General features: G+C 35.2%; 1 protein-coding gene across 5 annotated transcripts in view; it reads left to right on the top strand.

Annotated features, from left to right (window-relative positions):
* Positions 1 to 24251, top strand: part of FER (FER tyrosine kinase) — a 164506-nt gene that overhangs the window by 115594 nt on the left and 24661 nt on the right. For all 5 annotated transcript variants that reach the window (XM_071448684.1, XM_071448689.1, XM_071448687.1 and 2 more), the window contains one exon: positions 11252 to 11375. In XM_071448684.1, coding sequence (XP_071304785.1) covers positions 11252 to 11375 — 124 coding nt within the window. The remainder of the gene's footprint in view (positions 1 to 11251; positions 11376 to 24251) is intronic.

Below are 24251 nucleotides of genomic sequence, written 5' to 3'. Positions count from 1 at the left end.
AATACACATAGGCTGCACACCTACTGTGTCTTTTGAGACTCCTCTGGTGTGGTTCCATAGCAGCTAATTCTGCTTTGCATTCCAAATTATGATTTCAAATCAGAGTCTTAATTTATTCAGGTCTTAGAAATGTACGTTGAAACTTAGCACTTTATATAGAGAGGTGCTGCTCTGTTGGTGATTCTGTTATAAATTGGCTCTGCAGACAAATCTTTGTTGAAGGTGTAAATGGGATTAAAAGCCATGCATACAGATAAAGGCATCAGTGAAAACAGTAAAGAAAGGTTGCAGATGCATCTTTAATTATGTGTCCATCCTTTGGTACATGCAAAAATAGCACAAATGTTGCCAGCAAGTAACAGGGAAACAAAGTTGTCAAAGACAGTTACTTACCCCTTTTCTTAAGGGGTGTTAACATAAGTCATATGTCCTGTAATAAAGAAATGTCAAGATGGGTGATGTAGGAAGGATTAACTGAAATGGTAAACAATGTAGCATGTCATGGATATATAGAATCATAGAATGGTTTGTGTTGGAAGGGGCCTTGAAGATCATCCAGTTCCAACCCCCCTGCCATGGGCAGGGGACACCTCCTGCTGGAACAGGTTACTCAGAGCCCCACTCACTTGGCCTTGACCATAATTAACTACACATTAGTGAGAAAAAAACATCCTTTGCTTACTGTTCACTGGCTGTTGGCCATACTGGTCTCACTGTACGTCTTCCCAGTGTCAATCCATCATAGATTACTCCAGTACAGAAGGAAAGACTTGGTTGTTTTCACAATCTGTCCATCAAGAAATTAGGGAAAGGTCTTAATGTAATGTATGTGTGTGTTGTACAGATCTCTCTTTAAGGGATGCACATAGAGAAAAATGCATCTGATCCCCCTGCCATTGGCTGGGTTTTCAGAGGGCCAGGTCTCTTCTCTCCTGAGTCTTTTCCTACAGGTCTTTCTGCAGGTTCCTCTGCAAATGGGAAGGAACATCTTGTATGCAGAATGTGTGCACTGCTTATTTATTGTAGAATTCAGATTTAGTATTGCTTTCTATAAACTATTTTTTTAAATTGTTGAAGAAATAAACTAAGTAAAATGTTATTTGTTATATGCTAACAGAACCTAAGCTGTATGTAGCAGCAATTTTTCCTTCATGTATATATGGAAAGTTACATGTATGCAAGAAGTGTGACCCAAAACCACCATTCAGGAATTTGCAGAGTCACTAAAAGATTTTTTTTTTTTTATCCTAAACAAATTGTCCTGCCTTTCCTCCCCTCACCTTCCCAAAATTACCAAGATAACCAAGGAAAATGAATCAATAAACTGTTACTATTTTTCTTATTAACGTTTTATATATTTGTAATTTGAGATCTATACACAAATCTGATTTGCAGGCTTAAGTTATGCTAGCTAGCTTCTGTGAAAAAGGAGTTTAGCCAAGCAGATGGTTTATAAATTTTTGTGGTTGCATAGTGGATAAATTTGCAATAACCTTTAAGGCACTCTTGCAAATAATTGATTTTATTCTTTTTTACCTAAATGACATTAAAATGCTAACTAAAAGGATAGACAGCCCAGATCTTTATTAGGGCCCAATGCTGTAGCTGCTGGATCTCTTTTCAGCTGTCATGTAATAATAAAACCCCCTGAATTTTACAGTGGCCTGGTTTTCTTCTGTGAAATTTTTAGTAGACTAAGAAATGAGAAAACAACTCTACTTGGAAATTGTTATCTTTCTATTAAAACATTTTGTTATTAATGGAGAATGTACCATAGAGATTTCCCCTTCTTCTATGACTTACGACTATTTCTCAATGACAACTGTTGTTCCTAGTTGGAAAATGTTAGGACTGTTAAAAAGACTGCTGCTTAGATAAATCAGACTGTTGCAACATGTTAGTGTCTTGTATGACTCTGAACATCATGTGGGTTGCTATAGGTTATTTTCTTTGTAATATTCCTCTTAATTTTTACTACTTTATAGTGAAATGCTGTTTAAGATGGGTTTGATAAGGTTTGTTGCAAAGGTCACATTTGGTGGAGTTTTTTTTTCTGGTATCTTCTGATCTAAAAATAGGAATACTGGACTGTTTCATAACTGAATACAGTAACATTTTATTAATCTGTTGTGATACACTTTAATTATGCAGTTTATCCTAAGAAAGATCGAGAAAGTTAAAATGAGAATTGCTAGTGAATTTTGGGGGAAGAAACCCTGTATGCTGAGACTTGCCAAATGCTTGATGGTAGTGTAGAGCCATGTGTTTGTATTGTCCTATGGACTTGACTAACCTGACTGAAAAGTAATGTAGTTAATGTGCAGCATGAGTTTTAAAGCTGTTCAGGGGGAATTGCTGCATATTTGCAACCACTGGAATTTTCTAATGCAGATAATCCTTTGTTAGAGATTGTTTCCCACATGAAAAATAGCAGAACTTTGTGTAAGAGTTTATAGTGCTGTGTAAGAAAGAATGTTACTTTCCTGTAATGACAAGTCAATCTGAAAAACTGAGCCTTATACTCATATTTTCTGTGTTAATTTATTAATTTTTCTTTGCTCTGTGTCTGTTGTCCCAGTGGAATTTCTGTGCTTTATCTTGCATTGTTGACCTTAAAACTGAAGAAAGCGAAATAATTACGAGGAACTGCTTTGGTATTCAGAACAGTGAAAGAACTATTTGCCATTGTCTCTTTATGCCACACAGGGCATAAGGAGTTTTCGTAACAGCTCATTTTCAGCAAATTTATATGATGGTCAGAAAGGCTGCCTGGAATACTGCCAGAGTCCAGACTGACAGCTGAGACAAATGGATGCGGAATTTTGTTGGGGCATGGAAAAGATTTATCAGGAAAATGCTGAAGGGGCTACAGAGCCAGCTTCCTGTTCTTTTCTTTTCAGAGTGAATTCAACATATTTTCATTAAAAAAAAAACAGGTAAAAAAAAAAGAAACTAAAATCCCCTTCTCTTTTACCCTTTTTAACTGTTATCTTTCTGGCCCCAACTTCTCTTTTAGTGATCACGGGTGACAAAGTGTGTTTTAATTCATTGCAGTACTCAGGATCATTAAACTGCATTTTCATTTGCTTATAGTTTATCATCCAATCTCCCATGTAATCAAAAAGGAACTGCAGGAGTCTCATTAAAAATTTGAATGTTTTTTCCTCTTTCTTTAGGGGAAGAACAAATCAAGATCAAATGTAATCTGTAAGATGCAAAAAGCAATCGTAAGCTACAATGCTCTTTCTTCTCCTTCTTTATGTTAATTTCAATTCACTTGAATCTTAGTCCTGAAAGGAGAATTTAATTTAGAGGTAAGAACTTGGCATGTCCCTGAAATATGAGTTCTAGAACAGGGCATTTTGAGGATAGATGTGGAATCCTGTGGTGCAGTTACCACTTCATGCAACTATTTTATCAGCTTATCTTACAGAATCTTCCATGGTGCCTCTGTCCCTCCAGCAAAGAGTGTGCAAGATAAGCACCATCATCGTGCTTGCACCAGCTCTCTCTGAAAAATTTGTCTAATTAAAAGTAGATGCAAACATCTTTGTGTGTTCCGGTGCTTGATTCAAGGTAGTAGATGGAAGCTTGAAGTCACATGTTTTGTGACCTCCTTCTTTTCGAAGCTGAAACATTTAATCTCAAGTTGGTAGCCTGCTTTCTCTGTTTTGGGTTTCTACATATTTAAACATTTTAATAACCAATATAGTTAAAATTAAAACCCCAAAAATATTTTGGAATAATTTTATTTCTGCTATGTCAGGCATTCAAATATAGGCAATTGAAGTGTCTGTCTTGTCTCTTGAGTCTTAATATAGTTTCCTCTAGCATATGCATTATGCTAATATGATCCATGATGAGGATATTATATATTATGACATTATGAAAACTAGATGATATACCTGTTCCAGGTCCAGTACTTCAGACAGTTCTAAACAATTTCCCAGAAGTTGTCTCTTGGCTTGTCATCCATTCTGTGGCCACATACCATATTTAGTCTGTTCTAGCAGTGATCTGCTCTGATCTGATTCTCACCCCCTCTCCCCAGTGTGTTCATGGACATTTTTCATTCTCCTAATGCATTACATTTCACTGGGGTACCCATGTGCCTTCCTGATACCACTGTAGAATTCCTTTCTGATAATAGATACATGCTTTTTAAAAAAGCAACTTCCTTTTTAACTTAACAGTGAGTTTGTGTTTGTTGTTTTAGGTAATTCTTGTTGGTATGTTCTGAATGCTGGCAGCCGGAAAGAGGTAGAGCTATGCCTGTACATGTAAACAGCTGTGGAAATATCCAGTAATCTAGTGGGAAGATTGTCAGAATTAGGTTTCAGCTATACTCATATCCAGACATGTGCAGCCAGCTTCCAAGGGGGAGTCAGCAAGGTCATAAGTTCTGTTTTTGCAGCTGGATAAGGCAACCTGTAGAGGTCTGTTCTGGATCTTTTGGGATGCAAATTGGCTGTGCCACTGATGCAGAAACAAATCAGATGTGGCAGGTTTTATGAGCTCAGGTGCGGCTCTGCTGGATGTGCCCTGACTCCCAGGCACACCCGGAATGAGCGTGGCCATTTCTGCTGTGCTTGTAGCCAGTCACCACTCCTGGAAGTGCTCAGAAAATGACTAAACCTAGTACTTTGAAAAATGGCTTAGTGAGCATGGTGGTGTTTGATTGAATGTTGAACTTGATGATCTTGGAAGTCTTTTCCAACCCAAGGAATTCTATGATTCTTAACCCAAGTGTGGGATTACCTCTGAACCCTGTTCATGCTGTTCCTGCCTGTGGCTGGCTTTGGTCTGGCTTAGTTTATTCACTCCCTTTCTTCTGAAATGTGGCTCCCATTGCTATTTTCTGTATGTTAGAGCACTTTTCAACTTCCATGGCGTGTGTTATGTCAGAAACATGTGCAAACGATGTGTGGTGTCTTCCTGACCTACCAGGCTCACTTTTTGGCTTTTTTTGGAAAAGAGGGCTCCAGGGCATAAAGTGTAGAAGTACCTACAGATCCATTATAGGTGGGTGGTGCTGGGGAGCTGGTACAATTTACTAAATCTTAAATTACTTCTGTGGAATTGCTCTTATTTCCTGCATGTAGTGATAATTCAGAGTATAGCACCAAATCACAGCTGACTTTATGTATTTCTCTTGTAACTTGCACTGGAACCAGTAAACCCATTTATAACTAAAAACTCAGTTCTGAGACTGAGATGTGTATAATTTATTTATTAATATGAAATACAACATCCCTATTATCTTGAGCTTTTTGCTATATTAATTCTCTTCTTGGATAAAGGAGAGCAGATGCTAAGAGCAGCTGAAGACAATGTATATTGTAGCTTACTTGAGCCTTTGATTAGACCTCCTGTCTCTGAGGTGCCACTGATTTCATGCCCAGGCCTGGAATGCTGTTTGATGCTAGGAAATACCTGAACTTTTACTTTCACATTGTGTGATTCAGCTGCTGTGTTTTCTACTTCAGTATTTTTTTTCCTATTTCCTACTTTTGAAGGCAGTGAGATCTCTATAGAGACATTCATGTTTTTATCCTAATTGCTTCTCTTTAGAGAGTCCCTTTAACTTTAATAAAGTTTTGCATTATCACACCCATTGTTTGTATTGGTTGTACGTCCTCTGTAGCTGTCTTTTGTGAACAGATTTCAGATCTGAGTCCTATCTTGCAGTCACATCCTGAGTCTTTACTGCACGCTGTCCAAAATTAATACAACAACAAAAAAAAGGAGGATCCATCAAATTCCAATTAGAGATAAACTGCAGTGATAGTGACTGTTTGGCTTTGTTTCTACTCTGTTCTCTTTTTTTCTCTAGTCAAATAAGTTATCTTCTCATTATTAGTCGTTGATGAAGCCACCTTCTGTCTACCCTACAGTTTCTCTTCACACAGATTCCTGTCTGCTTCTCTAGGTTTTCTCTCTCACTTTATCCTCTTAAGTTTCCAGCTTCCATTTTGATTTGTCTCTGTGTCTCTGCAACTGGCTGTGTTTCTGCCTGTGCCATCTCCTGCTTTCACTCAAAGAGCCAGACACCTCCCACAGATTCCTTCTCTCCATGTGTCCAACTTTTCCCTCTCCTCACCAGCCCTCGTGCAGTACACACACAGATATGTACAGACCCTGTTTCTTCTTCCTTGCCTTGCTCATACCTCTGTAGGGCATATGGGTCTCTTCCTCCCTCTTTCCTTCATGGATTCCAGATTATTAAGGTCAGATTCCTTTGTAGGTGGTGGTGATTAAAAATTCCTTTTGTCTCAGAGCTACTGTTTAGTAAAACAGGACCAAATTTCTGGTCTCCTTTTATAGTAGCATTTCAGACTATATTTGGATTTTGATCTCTTCACATGTTCTAGGCTTTGATATTACTATATTTTGTATCAATATTGTACAAAATCAAATCAGCAAGTAGATTAAACTAGAAATTCCATTTATTAAACTGAATAAAAACAACCAAACATGAAAAATGTGAAGTATTTTGGTAGTTGCAAAAACTTCTGTATTCAACTTCTTTCTTTTTATTTGTTGTTATTCATTTTTTTTCTCTTTACTTTGCCTAGAGCAGTTTTTGCTATAGTAGGTATTGAATGTGTCTTTGTTTAAAAAATGTTTAATTGTTAATTGTTTTTCTTTAGATTAAAAAAAAATCCTCTGTTCTTCAGGTACATTCTGTTTCATATCAGCTATCGTGTCTCTGCAATACTTTTTGACACCTTTGATTATGGATTATTGAGCATAATCAGTTTACAGGAATTATTTATTGAAGAATGGAAGACCTCCTGGGGAGGTCTTCCTTTCAGGTAGCTTCTGAAGTAGGTTTTATCTCTACACTCACAGTGGGTATCCTTACAGCCACAATACTAAAACATAAAGAGTCCAGGTAGTCTCGGTAGTGTTGTTTTGGCAGCACAGAAGACAAGGGGTGCTAGCTGTTGATGTCTTGCTATGATTTCTGATGTCTTCTTGACAGGTGATGACAGACTCTGTTTTGGACAGGCACTTATGTCACATGGGATATTGGGTTCATGCTCTACCTTATTTGATCCTCCTGAAATCTAAAGCAGGATGCTGAGCATAGTCAATATTTCCTTTATTTTGATAATCATATGTCTGTGGTCTGTCATCCAGTTGAAAGGAAGTGAAATAGCACATATAAATGTGTTGTAACCTTCTTCTCATCTTCATTTTATCACAGTGCAGTTATTTTGTGCTCATGAGTCATCTCTGTTCTGATCTCACAACAAGTGTCTGCTAGAAAGCCATCCACAGCACAGTTCTGGTACAAGCCACATTTTCTCTGTGTTTACTTCGTTGCTGCTGTTGCTCCTGTCCTTGGGTCTCAGTGCACACTATTAGTTTAATTGTTTTTTCTTTCTTCATCTTTTGTTTTCACATACAGATATTTCTACTCATACTTCAGTACTGCCATTGTTAATACTACATTGGCAGCACTTTGCATGGTTATAACAACTTTAATTTGCTTTGCTTTGCAGGAAAAATAAAGTTTTAACTGAATTTCACAATAGTACTCTGTATGCAGTTAGAAAAGTAAACCTTGGGTTTATTTACAATTTCTGTACTGTAAGAAAGTTACTACATATATAAAATACGTAGTATTTCTGGTACTACATATATAAAATAAAAAACCAAAAAAAATGTTAAAGTAATGCATTGCACACAAGTGATGCATTAATTGAAATGTGAAGGTGCAGTACTTTACTGAAAATGTGTTTAGCATTTTTAAACCCTTGTACTTTAAATAGGTTGTCAAATCACTTATTACATACTTAAAAAACATATCTCCTAGAATTCCCTAGAGATACATGTTTACTATTTTAAATTCATAGTTTTAAGTAACTCCATTTGGGCTTATGTTTTTGATGCCGTGTATATGGGATTAAGATACTGGACAATAAAGGAAATTCTAAATTGCTTTAAGGCTACTTGGAATACTGACCATTTAAATTCTCAAATTTATAAACACTTACAGGTGCAGATAAAGGTAATTTCAATAATATTGCAATGGCCTGTAAAGCAATTAGGAATATGAGTTCTAAATCTCCCCTGGGTTAGGTGACCTTTAGGATGTGTGGCCACAAGCAAGATGCATCTGCATGATGAATGTGTGTATAAATGCAAGAAGAATTAAGCAACCTCTTTAAACAAACATAGTTAAAAAGGCTGTTTAACAAAGGAAATTACCCCACTTTATTAAAATTTATATGTGAATAAGAATACATATAACTTCCTATTGTTCATAATAAGTGGTATTGTATTAAGACATATTAATATTTGTATAATTTTTTTATAATATTATTAGGATACCAGATAGAGATGCAATATATAAACATGTATATATAAACATGTATATACCAATTCAGTGGGAGATTTCCCATCTTCATTTCAAAACATATTTTAGTTGTGTTCAGAGTCAGAATTGTTGTCAGAACAATGCCAAGAGTGCCTAGAGCAGGTAAGTAGGTGTCACTGTGGACACTATCTCAGGAAAACGCTGAAATATGTGGTCATAGTTGATTATAAATGCCAGTCAAATAAGAGATTGCCACAACTTAATACTTTGTAAACATATTTAACATTTTTCATTGTTGTGTCTTGCATTTTTGGTTTCTTCTCATAGACCACAGGGTTTTTTTCTCTTCCAAAGCAACAGCTTGCTTTTTTGTATGCAGAGGAGTGAACTGTTTTATTACCATGATATGCCACTTATTGTACAATAAGAAGTTTATGCTGTAAAGCACAGCCAATATTAGGAATTGCTGATGCGTGGTGTTTTCACACTCTCAGAATTCCAGCATGTAATGAGAAATAGTTCCCATCCAGAGCAAAATACATGAAGGACTGTGTTCAGAAACCTGGTTATAACAGGCTGCTTTCATGGAGCTTCTGCTTATGAACTATATTTTGTCCTCTACTTAGTAGAATAATTCTGTTTTACCAGGAAGGGATTCCAGTACTGTTATATATTTTCCTGTAAACCCAAAACAGGCAAGCCGTCTCTGCTAGGTGATAATATATATAAAAAATGGTCTAATTTTTTTAATAATTCTTAGTGCTGTTAGAGCATACCTCATTTTCTAGTGATGTTGTGGGCCATTAACTGGAATCACAGGTAGCTGTGCAGAATCCAATGGAAATTCCACATTAAAGAGAAAACATTGCTTACTATTATATAGTCTCCCTAGTCTCATTGGTCTGTTTATTTCATTTTTATCAACAGCTATTACATAGGAAATAATGCTGTGACACTATGTGCTACAAATGCTAAATTAGGGCTTTTCATATTAAAATTTATTTTTAAAAGTACATAAAGATAACCACTGCTCTGCACTGAGGAGTTTGTAGAGAAATACTCTTAATTCAGCCTTGGAGATATTCATGTGGATGTTTTGCTGTGAAGATGAATAGTTGGAACATTGACCACAGAAGAGGTCAGAATTTACTGAGGAGTAACTGTTAATTAAAGGACAGACACTTAAGCCTATGTTAGTATCACAATGATGAGGATAATCAGATTCAGCGTAAACATTACATATATTGTACAGAATGAGATGAGTGTTACTTGGCTCTTTTATTTTGTCTGCTACTAACACTGCTTTTAAATTAATATTAAACAGAATATTTAGAAGACGTTTTTGCCATTTCTATGCAAGGACAAATATTTAGAATATGTAGAAGACATTTTTGCCATTTCTATGCAAGGACAGGTACAGCAAAACAGAAGATGAAAACCCTGAGTTTTCATCTTCTGATGAAATCTAGTAATTTAATCTACTGAGATTAAAGTAATGTAATTAAAATTTTGTGATAGGCATCTAGTACACTGTGTACGGCTCGACATATGGTGCTGTTTTTGCTGGAAACCCTAGAATTTCATACAATGCATGCCACACTGAAAATCAGCAAGTCTAAATCACTTCCTGATGGTAATGAATTGCATTGGCAAGTAACAGGCTTGTGCTTTGTGAGTTTGACATATTCTGATGTTAGGAACTGAGCAGCTTTTAATATAATTTAGAAACAGAGTGTTGAAAATTGTGATATTGGTGTGATTGCTTGAACATATTGGGAACAAATTTATAACATGTATTATTTTAAAAATTTAGAGTCAAGGCTATCCAGTCACGTCTTGCTCTCCCATCTATGTGTTACCCAGTCTGGGAGTAAAGGGCAGCGCCAATGTAATGTCTGAAGGCTTCATAACATCTGACTTTTTTCTTTAATATAGTCTTACTTTCTTTCTTACACCATGAAATATAAATATAGATAGCCTCTTAAAAGAAATCACATATGAAACTTTTCATATAATACCATCATTTCCTATTTCTAAGAAAAGGCAGTAGATAAAATTGTGTAACAGCTTGTAAGAACAAATCCTAATAGTCAGTTCAGTCCTAAATGAACAGAAACAAATACTGGGGCAATGACTGGCTACTCTCTATCAAATAATTGTGTGATATGAAAAGGTCTGCTGTGATTTTTTGGTCTTTGCCTGGAACAATAAAATGTATTTTGGAAAAGTCTTTTAATACATTTATGTCAGTTGGAACATGGTTTTGCAGTGTTTGTATAATATTCTTCCAGCTTACCTTTGTCCTAAATCAGTTTTTCAGAATACTTTTTACTAACACAGTTTTCTTTTTGGAAACTCTCCACCCTGACCCCTTCCAGTTCTCACATGAGAGGACAGTGGCTTTGCCCCTCTGAGGGCAGAGTAATAACTGTTCACCTTCCACTGCCCTGGTGAAATGTCCAGTTAACATTGCCTAAGAGGAAAACCACTTTGTTACTCCTCCAACACATCCGTGTAGAATTAGAGAAGCATCACTGCAAATGATCAGTTAAAATGTAATTACTTTCATGTAGCTAACAGGACCTAACCTCTTTATTCACAATTAGTAATTCTGTGACTAGAGAAGAATGTGCATCACAGATTATCAGTTATTTTTGTCAGCAGTTTGTGAGTCTGTATTTAATGTATGCTAGTGAAGACTAGGTGTATCAAAAGCATGCTGTGCAATTTTCACCTTCAAGCACCTAATATTTAAGGGAAAATGTATTTTTGAAAGATGAGTTCTTTCCTTGTTCTTGGACTAGCCTCAAACTTGGGATGAGAACAGCTAATAACGTGCATTTTGTTTGGTCTTGTATGCCTAATGAGAGATAAATGTGTATATCCTATCAGTCTGTCTCACTGTCCATCTGTCTGATTTTCTAGGAGGTGATTTCCTGTCATTCCTAAGAAAAAAGAAGGATGAGCTGAAAACCAAACAGTTGGTGAAATTTTCATTAGATGCTGCCTCTGGAATGGCCTATCTTGAATCTAAAAATTGTATACATAGGTAAGGAAGATTTTTTTTCTCACTCTTGTACCTTTGTTCAGTAGAAATGCAAAGTGTTCAAAGGTGTATGGTGTTTACTATCACAGAAGTGAACCTTATGATTTAAAAATATATACTTTTTCTGATGAATTGGTCATTATTACTTGTCTAATTCAAAAATACTCATTTGGGTAACAAATAAGTACCACATTATTTGATGTCTATAGTTTGGTGCTATTAGTAGAAGTTAAAAATTATTTTTCACCTTAATGATATGCATTATAAAGAGCCTGATTCATACAGTGAGAATGAATCATAGTAAGAAGCAGTCTGTGAGGCTTATGTCGTGTCTGAAATTTACAGATACTTGCTGGGCCAACAGAGAAGTTAAGGTATTAAATGAATACCTTAAGCATTAAGAACTAAAATTCTGTATATTAAAATATTAATTTCCTGAACTGCTTTTTCTGAAGTATGGAAGATTATGGAGCATTATGCTGTTTGAGTTTCTTATTTCTGTTCATACCATTCCTTTTTCTTGTTTCTTCTCCAGTTTGACTCTGCCATTGCTGTTTATACTCCATTTGTATCAAAGAGGATGGAATTAGTTTCCACCTGTTTTGTTCTCTCAGAATAGCACAATATGCTTATTGCTGTGGCTGAAATATGAGATGTAAACATAATGATGATCTATTTCACAGAAAAATTATGGAGAACAAGTTTTCATTTCTGATGTTGATGTCTTACACTTTGTGGAACATCTGTAGGTGAACTGTGTGACATCTCATTTACATAATCAGTTCATTTGGGATTTAACACATTTCTGGTGAATGCTCTTATCAGAGACCTGAGTGGCATTTCTCTTAGATTTTCATCAGCAGTGAATGGTTCAGTTGCAATCCTGCACATTGAGTTAATCAAAACAATTCTGCAAGATCATGATCTATAAAAAACACTGAGAGAAAAAAACCTGAACTCATGATCTAAAACTATGTAATACCCCCTTAGGGAAATCCAAGAAAGGGATTGTAAGCATTCTATCATGACAGAATGTGTTTCAGCTTGGCTCTGTTTGTCAAGGATATAATGGCATAAAAATCAGAGCAAGTAACAGCATTAGTGATTTACGCTAGCCTCATAAATGCTCTAGTGCTTAATAACATTCAGATCAATGTTAAATTCGAAGTGCCTGTTTAAGCTCTTCTGTTCTTAGTTAATTAAAGCAAATATAAGAATAGTAGCTGGATAACTGAAGTTCGTTATTGCAATTATTGAAAAAAATTTGCAATATTTATTTATTAAATGGTAGCATGCTGCCTAAATTATAAATAGCTTTATAATTTTTTTTTTAGCACTGGGAAAAGGGTATTCCTGCACAGATGTGTGAAATAGAATTTTCTAGTAGCTGTAGATGACATTGTGGCTTCACTGTACCTCTAGAAATTTGTTCTGCTCACCTCCTCTGCAGGTGAATAGGAACTGCTATTCCTAAAATTTGTTTACAAAGCTAATAGTGATCTAGAGAATGTGTTTCTGAGAGAAGATATGTGGAGTATTGTCTTACCATATGAAGATTTCAGTTTTTCATAATTTTCAGTTGAAAATCTGAATACAAATGTGTCATATAGTTCCCAAGTCAGGAAAAAGAGATGAAATCTGACATGTTTTGTTAGTGCCATAGACGTGCCAATGCACACAGTCTGGGTTACACCTGCTGTAATACAAAGAGATAAGAACTTCTTCCCCCTTGTTTACTTTTTGACTTCTAAAATATTAATGAAATTTGTTGATTATCACAGATTGTCAGAGAAGGTTATCATAGAGAGCTAGCACTTTCCTAAAGGAAAAGCCAAAATTTTTAGGAAACCTATTCTGAATAAAAATAGTTTTAATGTAACCAAACAAGCAAACCATGTGTTGAGGAGAACTTCCTACTTTTATGAAACACACAGGTGTATAAATCAAAATATGCATTTCCAGTATTAGTTTACCAGTCTTATTTTCTTCGGTATACAACATTCTTTATTGTTTTATGTGGCTAGCTATAGCATCTGCTTACTTTATTTATGAGTTAATTCTTCTAAATTCAATAGGTAAACATAATGAAAATTTCAGAATCAGCAAACAACCAACCAAGTTTAGTGATTTTTGCAATAATGATAAAGGAACTTGTGTTGGTTGGCTTTATTTTTAGTTGCTAACACAGGTTGATTACAAATGCTTACTCTGGGAAAGAAGTTCATGAAGTTCTAAAATGTGTTTGACCAATGGCTAAACTGTAATTTGGTAGGCTTAGCATACATAGAATTTTTCTAGGTCTGTTCCCTCTTTGAGCACTGATCCAAGATTTGTGGACACCCTGGGGAGTGGCTGGAGGTGCATCAGTCCAGAACCCCTGTCTGCTACAGGAGCAAAAAAAAAAGGGAAAAATCAAGCTGTGTTATGGTCCATGAGAAAGTTCTTGGGTGTTCTAACTCAGAAGCCCACGGAAATTTCCCAAGCACTGGAAGTGCAGCCATCTGGCTGCATGGTCTGTACAAGGAATTTGGGAGCCTTTGCTGCCTCCATTTTAGGTCAGGTAGGACAGATTGGTCATGTGTAAGTTTTATGCTGACAGGAGGTAAGTGGGAATGGAACAATTTAATTCATAGCAGGAAGAAGCTTTAGCACTCTGTAAAAAGAACAGTGATTTTCTGAAAGAAATTAAACTTGTTCTTTTTTTGTCAGAAAGTTCATCTACTGAAAGTGGTTCTCAGGTAAAAAAGAGGTGAGAAAATTAACTAGAGGCAATGGACTAAGCAGTGGTTAAAAAAACCTTAATCTTTTCATTTGTTTAAAGGTCCGTAGGCCTTGATTACTACTGCTTAAAGATCAGTAATGTATAGTTAGAAATAGTTTCTATTACACAGATTGCAGTAAAATGAAATTGGTTTGCTTCATGCTGTTGTCTTTTTGTAGTATTCAATTTAAGTTCTTTGATTTAAGGATTTTTTTTCAGAATCCCACATAAATATTTGTAGTATTTTAGGTGACTAATTTAGTACCATGCATAATTGGCTACCTGCTAAGGGAAATTAGGGCTACTCATCACTTTATTTGCATTATTTTTTATGCTGCTCTTTTGTTGTAACTGCAGTAGCTACACTTAGCTTTTATATTTTAAAATTCTACCCAAATTTGTGTTGGATTTTGGAAATTATTGTCTGAATTACACTTTAACTTACCCTTTCAGTAGTTCGGACAGTGCCACAACTAATGTGCTGTTTGTTTTCCACTTTTTTTATGTTTTAACTATATCAGTAGGTGAAAATGCTTCCATGGGCATGTAAGTGATTATTGAACTATTATTTGATCTACATTTGCATTTTCTCTAGCATCCAGATATCACTTGTTCTTTGCTCTCTCTCTTTAAAGAACAGAAATGACTTCACATTCATGGGGAAAAAAAGCTGCATGAAAAGATGTTATTAAAAAAATGAAAAGAGTAGTTGAACATGCACAGAAGAATGTAGTCACTTCATCTCCATTTAATTAACATGAGGTTGAAGAATTGTTTCTTGCTTTCATTTTTACCATATGCTATTGTTTAGATAGTTCAATTTTTCTGTTAATTAGAAACAGAAGATAAGGATGGAGATGTGATAATTTGAGTTGGCTTAATAAGCATTTGGGAGTGGCCTTCTTTTCCAGTACTTGATTTGCATGTGGTGAATTAATTTGTCCATAATTTATGTTTAGTTTTCAAAGCTGTCTTGGGGGCTATAGGAGGGAAGCTGCAATTTCTGTTGGACTTTATTGGATGTGCAAGGATGTCTTCTGCAAGATCAGGTTGACTTTTTTGCAACAGATGCATTATGAGTGTGAGGAAACGGGGACCAAAGTCCCTGCATTCAATGTCAAATTTTCCTTTCAGGCAATGAATTTATCTTCTGGAGGTCTCCTGTATTCTGAATTAAAGATGTGTTGGTTGGCAAGAAAATCATGTTCTCTGGTCTAGTTTTTCCATTTTTAGTCATATTGCTACTTCTTCTGTTTGCCTTGGTTTTGTAGCTGTGAAAACACCTGTGTTGTGTTAAATCTGGCTTACTTTCATGTTATGAAATCCTGACTCTGTGGATACTAATTCAGGATTTCTACAGTTTTCATTAGATTGTATAATTCAATTTAATTACATATAAATTGCTAGGAACAACATACTTGCTTCCTTGATACTAATCTAGTTTAGCCGATCTGCTCTGCTATGAGAACTTTTTTTCCTCTCCCGTCTGGTAACTGCCAATGTATAGAATTTTGGAAAAAGAGTGTCAGAACCCTTTCAGAACCATGAATTTAAGAACTATAATAAATAGTTAAGTAGGTAGTTTATTTCCTGTAAATCTTCTGTTTCTACTTGGAACAACTACCATGGTAGTTCAGCTACCATGAAAAGGATGAAAAGTGATCCTTTTCACTTTAGCAAAGGTGCTGCTCAGTTCTGTGTGTTTGAGGAGGGATTGGAGCCTCCTGGGAGCAGGAGAGTGACAGTTTAGCTCCAAAATGGAACAGGTCTCCTTCCTAAGAAGGAGGAACAACCTGTCTGCTTGATTTCTCTACTTAAATCCCATGAAAGACAGTAGCTCAACACTTCTCTGTATGTGCCCTTGGGAGGCTCCACACAACCCTGTGCTCCCTGGAATGACAGCTTTGGTTCTGTTCTGCAGCAGCTTGGGCACTTGTTTCTCTGAATATTGCATTTCCTCCTGGCCAGTTGCAATGCCTGAGACCTTCATTGCAGTTTCGGTAATTTTCTCTGCTGGTGTATGACTTACAAAGAAAGACAACATTTTGGTGGTAAACCACCTCAAGTCTCTGAGGTTTATTGCAAGGATTAATTTGCCATTATTAATTATCTTTTTATGATTCCTTCAGAATTACATGTATAAAACAATGATCTGAGATTCTATTTCTATAGCTTTCTTTCATAGAAAATTTATTTATAACTGAATGAAAAAGTATGTACTACTGTGTTAGTAATATCTGTTGATCATGCTTCAATGAATAAGTCTTTGAGAGAATTATAGTCAGTGCTACAGTGGAAACACTCTGTAAATGTAGTGAATAATCATAGTTTTGATCCTTTTTTATAAGAAGATGTCTCTTTATATAAAATGATGTTTCAAATAATTTTTTCCAATATAAATGTTAGAAATGTTTCTATTCTGTTAAAGACAAAAACAAATGGAAACTTTGATGAAGAACTGTTACTTTCTGCAGGCCACTTTATATAAGATATATTGTTAGTTTTTAAAAAATCCACTAAAATTTACTCTGCCATATCTATAAAATAATTTTTAATCAAACTTTGAACTTGATTGGCACATTACCATGTGTTGAGCTTTTATTTTTTAATATGGGCATGCCTTATGCAACTTTCTGTGTTGCCATTTAACTTGTGAGGGTTTTTCACCAAAATGAGTATTTCCACTGACTTTATTAGATTATAAATATGCTGTGCAATTAAAGCATTGCCAGTTTTATACACATTATTGTTTTTTATTCATTCTATTGGTCATAAGTGTACTAATGAAAGAACCATTTTCAAGATTACAAAAACCCTCCTTCTCATAGTTCTGTTGTGGGTAAATAAGGATCCGTCTACCAGCTCTTTCCAGAAAAAACTGAGTTCAGAGAGCTGCTCTTGGGACTCCCAGCTGTTACTAAACAAATAAAGGAAGCGCTGTTTCCAGAGCAGTGGTGCTGCTCACCTCTCAGCATATTAATGCCAGCACTCCATAGGTGCTGCTGGGACATTTGGTCTGCCATGATCCTTCTTTCATTAGTGGCTATTAAAACTGCATTTCAGACCATAATATTGGCAAAGACAGATGTGTCAGTGCCTTCAAATGCACCAGGAAATTATTTGTCCAAGTTTTCATTCAAAATGAGGTGTTTCCAGCCCTAAAATAACTAATATGGGTCACTCCAACTGTTGTCATATAGGAGAGGCAGCTGATCACTGCTGGATTTCACTAAGCTTGCCATTTAGGAATAGTTTTTAGAGTATTATATACCAGGTTTCAGCTTTTAAGAATAGATTTTTAAGAGATTCCCACCTCTTTTTTTCCTGCTGTTACATTGGTAAGTGTGGTTTGATCCTAGAGAAGTACATTTACAATTAAATGTGGATCAGTTCTGAATTAGTACTTCTGGTTGTCTGAGATCTTATTTGAGCAGAGTGATTGTTTTTTTCTTTAGTGAGCCTTTATGAATCTAATCTGAAAGCATTAAAGGAAAAAAAAACCCAGGAAACATGAGTATCTAAGCCCATGAATATTGTATACTTTAAACTCATTATAATAAATTAGAGTGAGTATTGAATTCGAAATATATTGTAATGGAAGTGCCTGTGAGCTATGGTGAAGAGTTGCTTCTGAACAAAAATTGAACTTTCTTCTAATCTCTTATCTGTTTCTCTAAGCTATTGAATATTGAATGCTTGGTAACAAAAGAATTTAAAAGGAAGAGAAATATAGTTTTTTCCTTGTGGACACTGTGCAATTGTTCTGCTGGTTGATACTGCTTCCCCTTGTGTGCTTCATTTGAAATTCACCCAAGGCTATATTCAAAGCAAACTAGGCATCACAGATTGAGCTTTGCCATAGCTGCACAAGGCTTGTAATTAGAGTAATAGGTGTGTGATTTGGATGGCCAGAGTGTGATATAAGAAAGGTCTGCATACATTTTTGTTTACTGTAAATCTCCACATCATTCTGTCTCCCTAAGACCATGCTATCTTTATATATTCCTGATGTATGCTCAAGGTAGTGCTGTTACCAGAGGAGTTAGTGGTCACAATGTGCAGGAAATACATATTTGAATTGTAGCTTTTTCATGTTACTGTATTAAATAAACATGCAGTAGACTACACATATACACAAAGTATTACATTAACTTAATAGTTGTTACATTAATGATAGAACTGGAAGCTCTGGTGCTTTTTTTTTTCCTCTTTAGGAATAACATGATCGTTTATTCAGCTGCTATTAGGACAAGTTTTATTTGCCATGGGGATTTTCCAGTACTACTTATCTCTACCACTTACTACTCTTCTCTTAAAATATTAAAATATAAGGTATCTATTCATACTAGTGGAAAACAAAGTTCTTGTTCAACTGTGGTCATTCTGAGGCTAATATTAATAATTAATTTTCCCAGAGGCCAGTTTAGTATAGGATATTAGATTATGCTGTTCCTTAGCTTCAAATGGCAAATTGACGTTTCTTCATATTAAATAAAGGGAAATTACCTTTTTCTTTCTATGTTTGTATTTTCTTTTGAAAAGGCTGTTACAATGTTTCATCTTTATTTTTGCCTAATTGACATTTCCTTTAGCTTCCATTTTATGTCTGAAGATAACACTGCCTGTATATCAACTGAATGGCATCAGGGATAACCCAGTATGATCAGTTAAGCATAGTTCTTTATATTTATGTTTTGAAGTGTGTGTTAAAATATTCAGTAAGGCAGATATTTTCATTTTATTGTAAATTTTGCCTAGTGATGCCTATTCAGTATGTGCTTAAGTATCATCTTTCATGTGTTCTCCATAAAATGGGGAAAATATCCAGTTATTTCAGACCTCTGAGCTTTCAGTATTCCAGTTTTTCTAGGATGGTGATTTAAAATGTCATGTAGAGTTAAACTAAAGATAGTAATAGTTAAATTGGTTGGCATGTTATTGCAGAACTATTTTGTAGACCTAAGTATTTTAAAAATATAGTGTCAATATTGTCAGTAAGCTGTATTAATACAGATATATGCAGTGATAGAATTCACTGATAACTGCTAATACAAGGGAAGCTGAAAATCCATTACTTTTCAGAATAGCTAGAAATTTATAATGACTTCTATTTTTTCTTTCTGTTTGGTACATTTCACCTGTCAGTTAGCAATTAGAGGCTGGATATTTACCATTAGAAGGCAGATTCTTCATTCTGGTCAGCTGACTCTTGCATTTTTAAGGAACATTGAGCATTGATGCATAACTTATTTGTGACTTGAGGTCTTAGTCTCACAAAGAAGAACATGAAAAATCCTTGCTAAGGAGCATATGTTGTTTACAAATATAAAGGGACAGAAATGTGTCATTTTAAGGATAATATTTTGTAAGAAAGTGACCCTAAACCTTAAACTTTTTGAGGTTCTTTTACCTTCTGTTAGTCCAGGGCTTTTCTTTCTAAAATTTCACACCTTCCCTTTACATTGCTCCTGCCCTTCTAGATTTTACTGTACAACTGAGTAAGATTGTGAGTGAGAGAAAAAATATGCAAAAAGAAAATTTGTTAAGAAGGAAATATTTTTGTTCTTATTGGATAGGTAAAGTACATATTGCACAGGTAAGGTTGAATTACTTAATAGCTGATATTTCTGCTCTTACAGGTTTAAGTGAATAGCAATGAATCTGTTCCCTGAAATCTCAGATAATGGTCTGGTCTTTCTGCCATGTTGAATTCCTGTTTGGGTTCCACAAATCATCAGAGAATCCAAAAAAACCAACACAAAGTTCAAAATATTTCCAGATACTGTAACAAAATGTTGTATGTGATGAATGTAGTTTCATGATCTCCTCCTTTAGAAGTGCATCTATGTTATTCTAAGGGGGCAGTTGTTCTGTGTAAACTAAAATGAAGTTATTAGAATTTAATAACTATTTAATAGTTAGTATTTTATAGACAGTGAGGAGAAACATTAAGTATTGAAAGCTAATTATAAAAAGGCTTATATCAGAATAAATTCTCAGGTAGTAAACAATCTGTAGGAAATGCCAGAAGATTCAGATTTTTTTTTTTTTTGTCACAGAAATTGCATAGTATGAAAAATATTTATTTCTTGCCATTGGAGTTGAATTACTCTATTTCTCATGAGATATCCCTGATACAGGAAGCTCCCTCCTAAAAAATTAGTAACCTTTACTAGGAATAAAGGAAATAAGGCTGAAAGAAGTTAAAGCAAATTTTCTTAGACTCTCTCATTCTGTTTAACAAACAGTAACATTTTAAGTGTAATATTATTGTACTGTATTTGTTTTTATTTACTGCAATATCACTTTCTTGTTGATAAATATTAGGCATCTACAAGCATTACTCAGTAAAATAATTTGAATAATATTTTTAGTATAATAAATCTACTCACTGCATGAAAGCAACATGCTCTCTCTAATTAAAAAGCAAAAAGGAAAAAAATGAAAGTTACAGGCTATTGAAACTAAGATAAAAATAACATGCTGTTAGTGTTAGTGCAAGCTGTGGTGCTGACCATAAAGTCACATAGCTCTTCTGGATAGTGTAAATAATATTTTCTCTACTCTCATAATCCTGGTACAGTGGTGAGCAGTGGGTGAAATGTAATTACTTTCTAAGAAAGATGGGCTGCAGTATACCATTTGCAATGGGCAAAGGAGGTATTAGTAGATGATGAACAATGAATTAGATGATAGGATAAGGCAAAAGCAGAAGATTGAGGGAGGAGGAGAAGGGGGAGAAGGCAGGGAACTACATCAGTTGCTTTAAAAATGAGGTTTAGAGTGGATCTTTGAGCACAAGTCATTGACCACAGGGTGTGTCAGTGTTTGTATAGGGAAGCTAAAACATGCTTTCATGCACCAATTTTTCTTTGGGGTGTAGATCTTTTCCTGGTTTCTTTCCTACAGCAGAAAATTCTAATCATTGTTTTGAAAAGGAAAAATATGTATACCTAAGATACAATGCACTAAGATATTATGTATCACTTCAATATTTTCTTGGCTTCCTGATACTAATTCTCGACATGCTAAAGAGGAATATACCACAGTTATCTCAGACTGGAAACAAATTTCTTTTAATAAGAAACTGTTAGGCTGTATGTGGTAACAAATAATTAATTCCCAAATTGTTTTCCAGAAGAAAAAGTTATTTCTCTTTTCTGTGTTTTGTATGCATACATACACACAAATATGTATATATACGCTTACTGGGTTACTCCTATTTTGTGGATTTGACAAAATGTTTATCCACTGTTTTTCCAGATAGCACTAATGATAATATACCTTACGTGGTTTTTATCACTGCCTCAGGAGGTTTTTCAGAAGTGCCTGCAACCTTTACGGTGCTGTAGTTTTATCACTGATGTATCATCTTCAGCATTGTTATCTGGCTGTGTATGTGGTGAAAAACAGATGAAAGAAGGACGTGTGATGGGTTTTAGTGTGTATTCATTAAATAACTTGGTTTTAAAGATTATGGAACTGGAGAACTTCATGCCATATAGGTCTACATATCAAATAATATAGAGAGGGCTGTTCTCTAGATCTTTTTGTAAAATCAGGACATTTTTCTCATAAAGGTAAGAGAAACTTATGCCTGTTAAGCTAGGTTCAAAGGTAAATTCAGTTCCAGTAGGTACTGCTCAAATAAATGTTGTGATCAAATTTAAACTGTCTGAAGGGAATTGCAGTTGCTGAGGATGAGTAAAATAAAACACACAGAAAGCTAAGTGCATGTTTTTTTCTTTTTTTTTGTCATTACTCTGTTGTTCTCAGCCTCTTTCCTCCTCATTCAGCAAAACTGTAGTGCATGGATACACTTTTACAAAACAGTATTTTATCACTGTAAGTTTTGAATCAAATAAGGAGTTACTCTTTGTCAAAGGCTATTTTAAAATCCTTATGTAAGGTAGTAAACAGCAAGGGAAAGCATACTGGCATGTTAACTGGTTTGGAAGATAGATGGAGATCATCAGGGTACATGGAACTGTGAGAATTTTTCAATCAATGTTGCTGTATTTAAATGCTCACAGATTTCAGCTGAGTCATTCAAGCCAGACATAAAAAGCTCCTGGCAATGATGGATGTCAGATACTTCACCAAGTGTCCTGACTGCTGAGAAATAAAAATAGATGAGTGGAATAAGGGCCAAGCCCCAGTTAAAAAAAAAAAACAACCCCAAACTATATGTAGGAGTTAGGATGCTGTGTAAGTAAAAATACCTGATTTGAAATGTTTCTGCTTTGTAATAATTTTGATTTTGGAGATCAGTAAGATAATTAGCCTGCATGTGCTCAGAAGAAAGGGTTTGAACTTTACTGCTCTGAATATTGCATCTTAGTAGTTAGTTGGTTATAAGCATCTCCAGGCCTATCCACTAACAAATTAATTAACAAATGCTTGGTATCTTAGACCTCTCTGACTTCTCATCTGCTTCCAGGAAGCCACCCTTCCTGCCCATCTTTGCTTGTGCAGACCATGCTCTCTTGTATGAGATTATCTGGACTAATTTCTTACTCTTCTTCACGGTCAGGCATGGATTCATGAAATCCCACTCCCTCGTCATGAAAATTTTGAGTATCCTAAATGAAGGGCAAAATTGAGATGACAGGGTCTCCCATGCTGCTGTTGTCTTTTTTTGGCAGAAGTCAAGTATAAAATATTAGTTTTGTGGTTAGAAATATATATACCTATCCTGATTGTTTTTTAATACATATTTATTTCAAATGAGTTATTAAACTTCTGTATATATTGTTAATCTTCCATAGCACAGCTGGACTTATGTTGTAAATTGAAATCAGTTGTTTTTAGTATTGTAAGTCAATAAGCATCTCTCTAACCACAAGAGAGCATTATGACCTTCAGATAGAGTCAGGTAGACAGAACTCTTAGAAATAAGACTGTAAAAGTCATGGAAGATTTTTCTACATCAAACATAAAGACATATTTTTTTCCTTAATCAGGCGGTTTCTGCTTATTTTAACTATCAAGGAGCTATTAAATTTAAGTGCATCAGTTCCCTTTTGGGGAGTATTTTACAGTAGCTTATACAGACTTTGGTAATCTCTTAGATTTGACAGTGGGCCAGTATTTTTCTCTGATGGTTTTAACATATTCTTTTAAATTGCACATTTCAACTCTGCTGATGCTCCAAGCCCATTGCAGATGTCTGAACCTGGAGCTGGGCTCTGAAGTGCCACTGATGTGCTGCTCACACCAGCCTGGGTTAGGAGAAAGGACAAACTGGTACTCCCTAAAGAAGCCTGCAGTTGAGGAAGCCAAAATTTGTGTGATAGGTTTGCTACACACAGTGTGGGGCCACATGTGAAACTACCTCTAACCACAAATAAATACCTGAAGCTGCCTGATGGAAATTTGAGGAGACTCAGCACCACGTGTGTCTTTCTAACTTCATGGGAATCTACCTGTACTCAACTGGCAACACCTGTAACCCTTTTCTGTACAGAAATTAGTTATTTGTGTCATTGTATTTGGAATTGTGCTGTTTCTCCGATTATGTGATTGGTTGAAAAAGTCACCTTTTCATATGATAAAATGAACAAATGCACTAAGCCAGGAAATTAATCATTCTTTGGGTCTCTCCCTCTTTGACCACTCCCTTTTAGTTGTGTACTTGCTTTAGTTGTGTACTTACTTATGCTTGATACTAACAATAAATTCCAGGGCATCTGACAATTTAATGTTTACCTAAAGTCAGTAAAAAGTTGGATTCGTTTACTTAATCCATCCCTTTGAAACAGGCACTAGTCTGTACACCTGTAAAACTTTTTTGGTTGATTAAGTAACTTCATTAATAAAATAGAATTTCTTACTTTTCCTAGACAGATTTCTCACAATCTAGTAGATAATGAGCTTTTATTTTTCTGATGCTCAATTTAATTCCTTTACTCTTATTTAGTTGGAATCCATATCTTTTTTGGTTCTCTTTTTTTTCTATATAATTGCCTAGTAGTGTTTGTTTTTTACTGAATGTTTGTATTTAGGCTTAATTTTTTAAAATATAATAGTTCTATTTTACAGGCTATGTCTAATGCTTATTCCAACAGATATGTTTCGTCCCTCTCTCCCCCTCTTTCTCCTTCTCTCCTTTCCTTCTT

Source organism: Agelaius tricolor, unplaced genomic scaffold (assembly GCF_023055355.1).
Source record: "Agelaius tricolor isolate 1412-34295 unplaced genomic scaffold, bAgeTri1.0.p SCAF_27, whole genome shotgun sequence".
In the NCBI taxonomy this organism is placed as follows: Eukaryota; Metazoa; Chordata; class Aves; order Passeriformes; family Icteridae; genus Agelaius; species Agelaius tricolor.
This window is presented reverse-complemented; position numbering and strand designations above follow the sequence as displayed.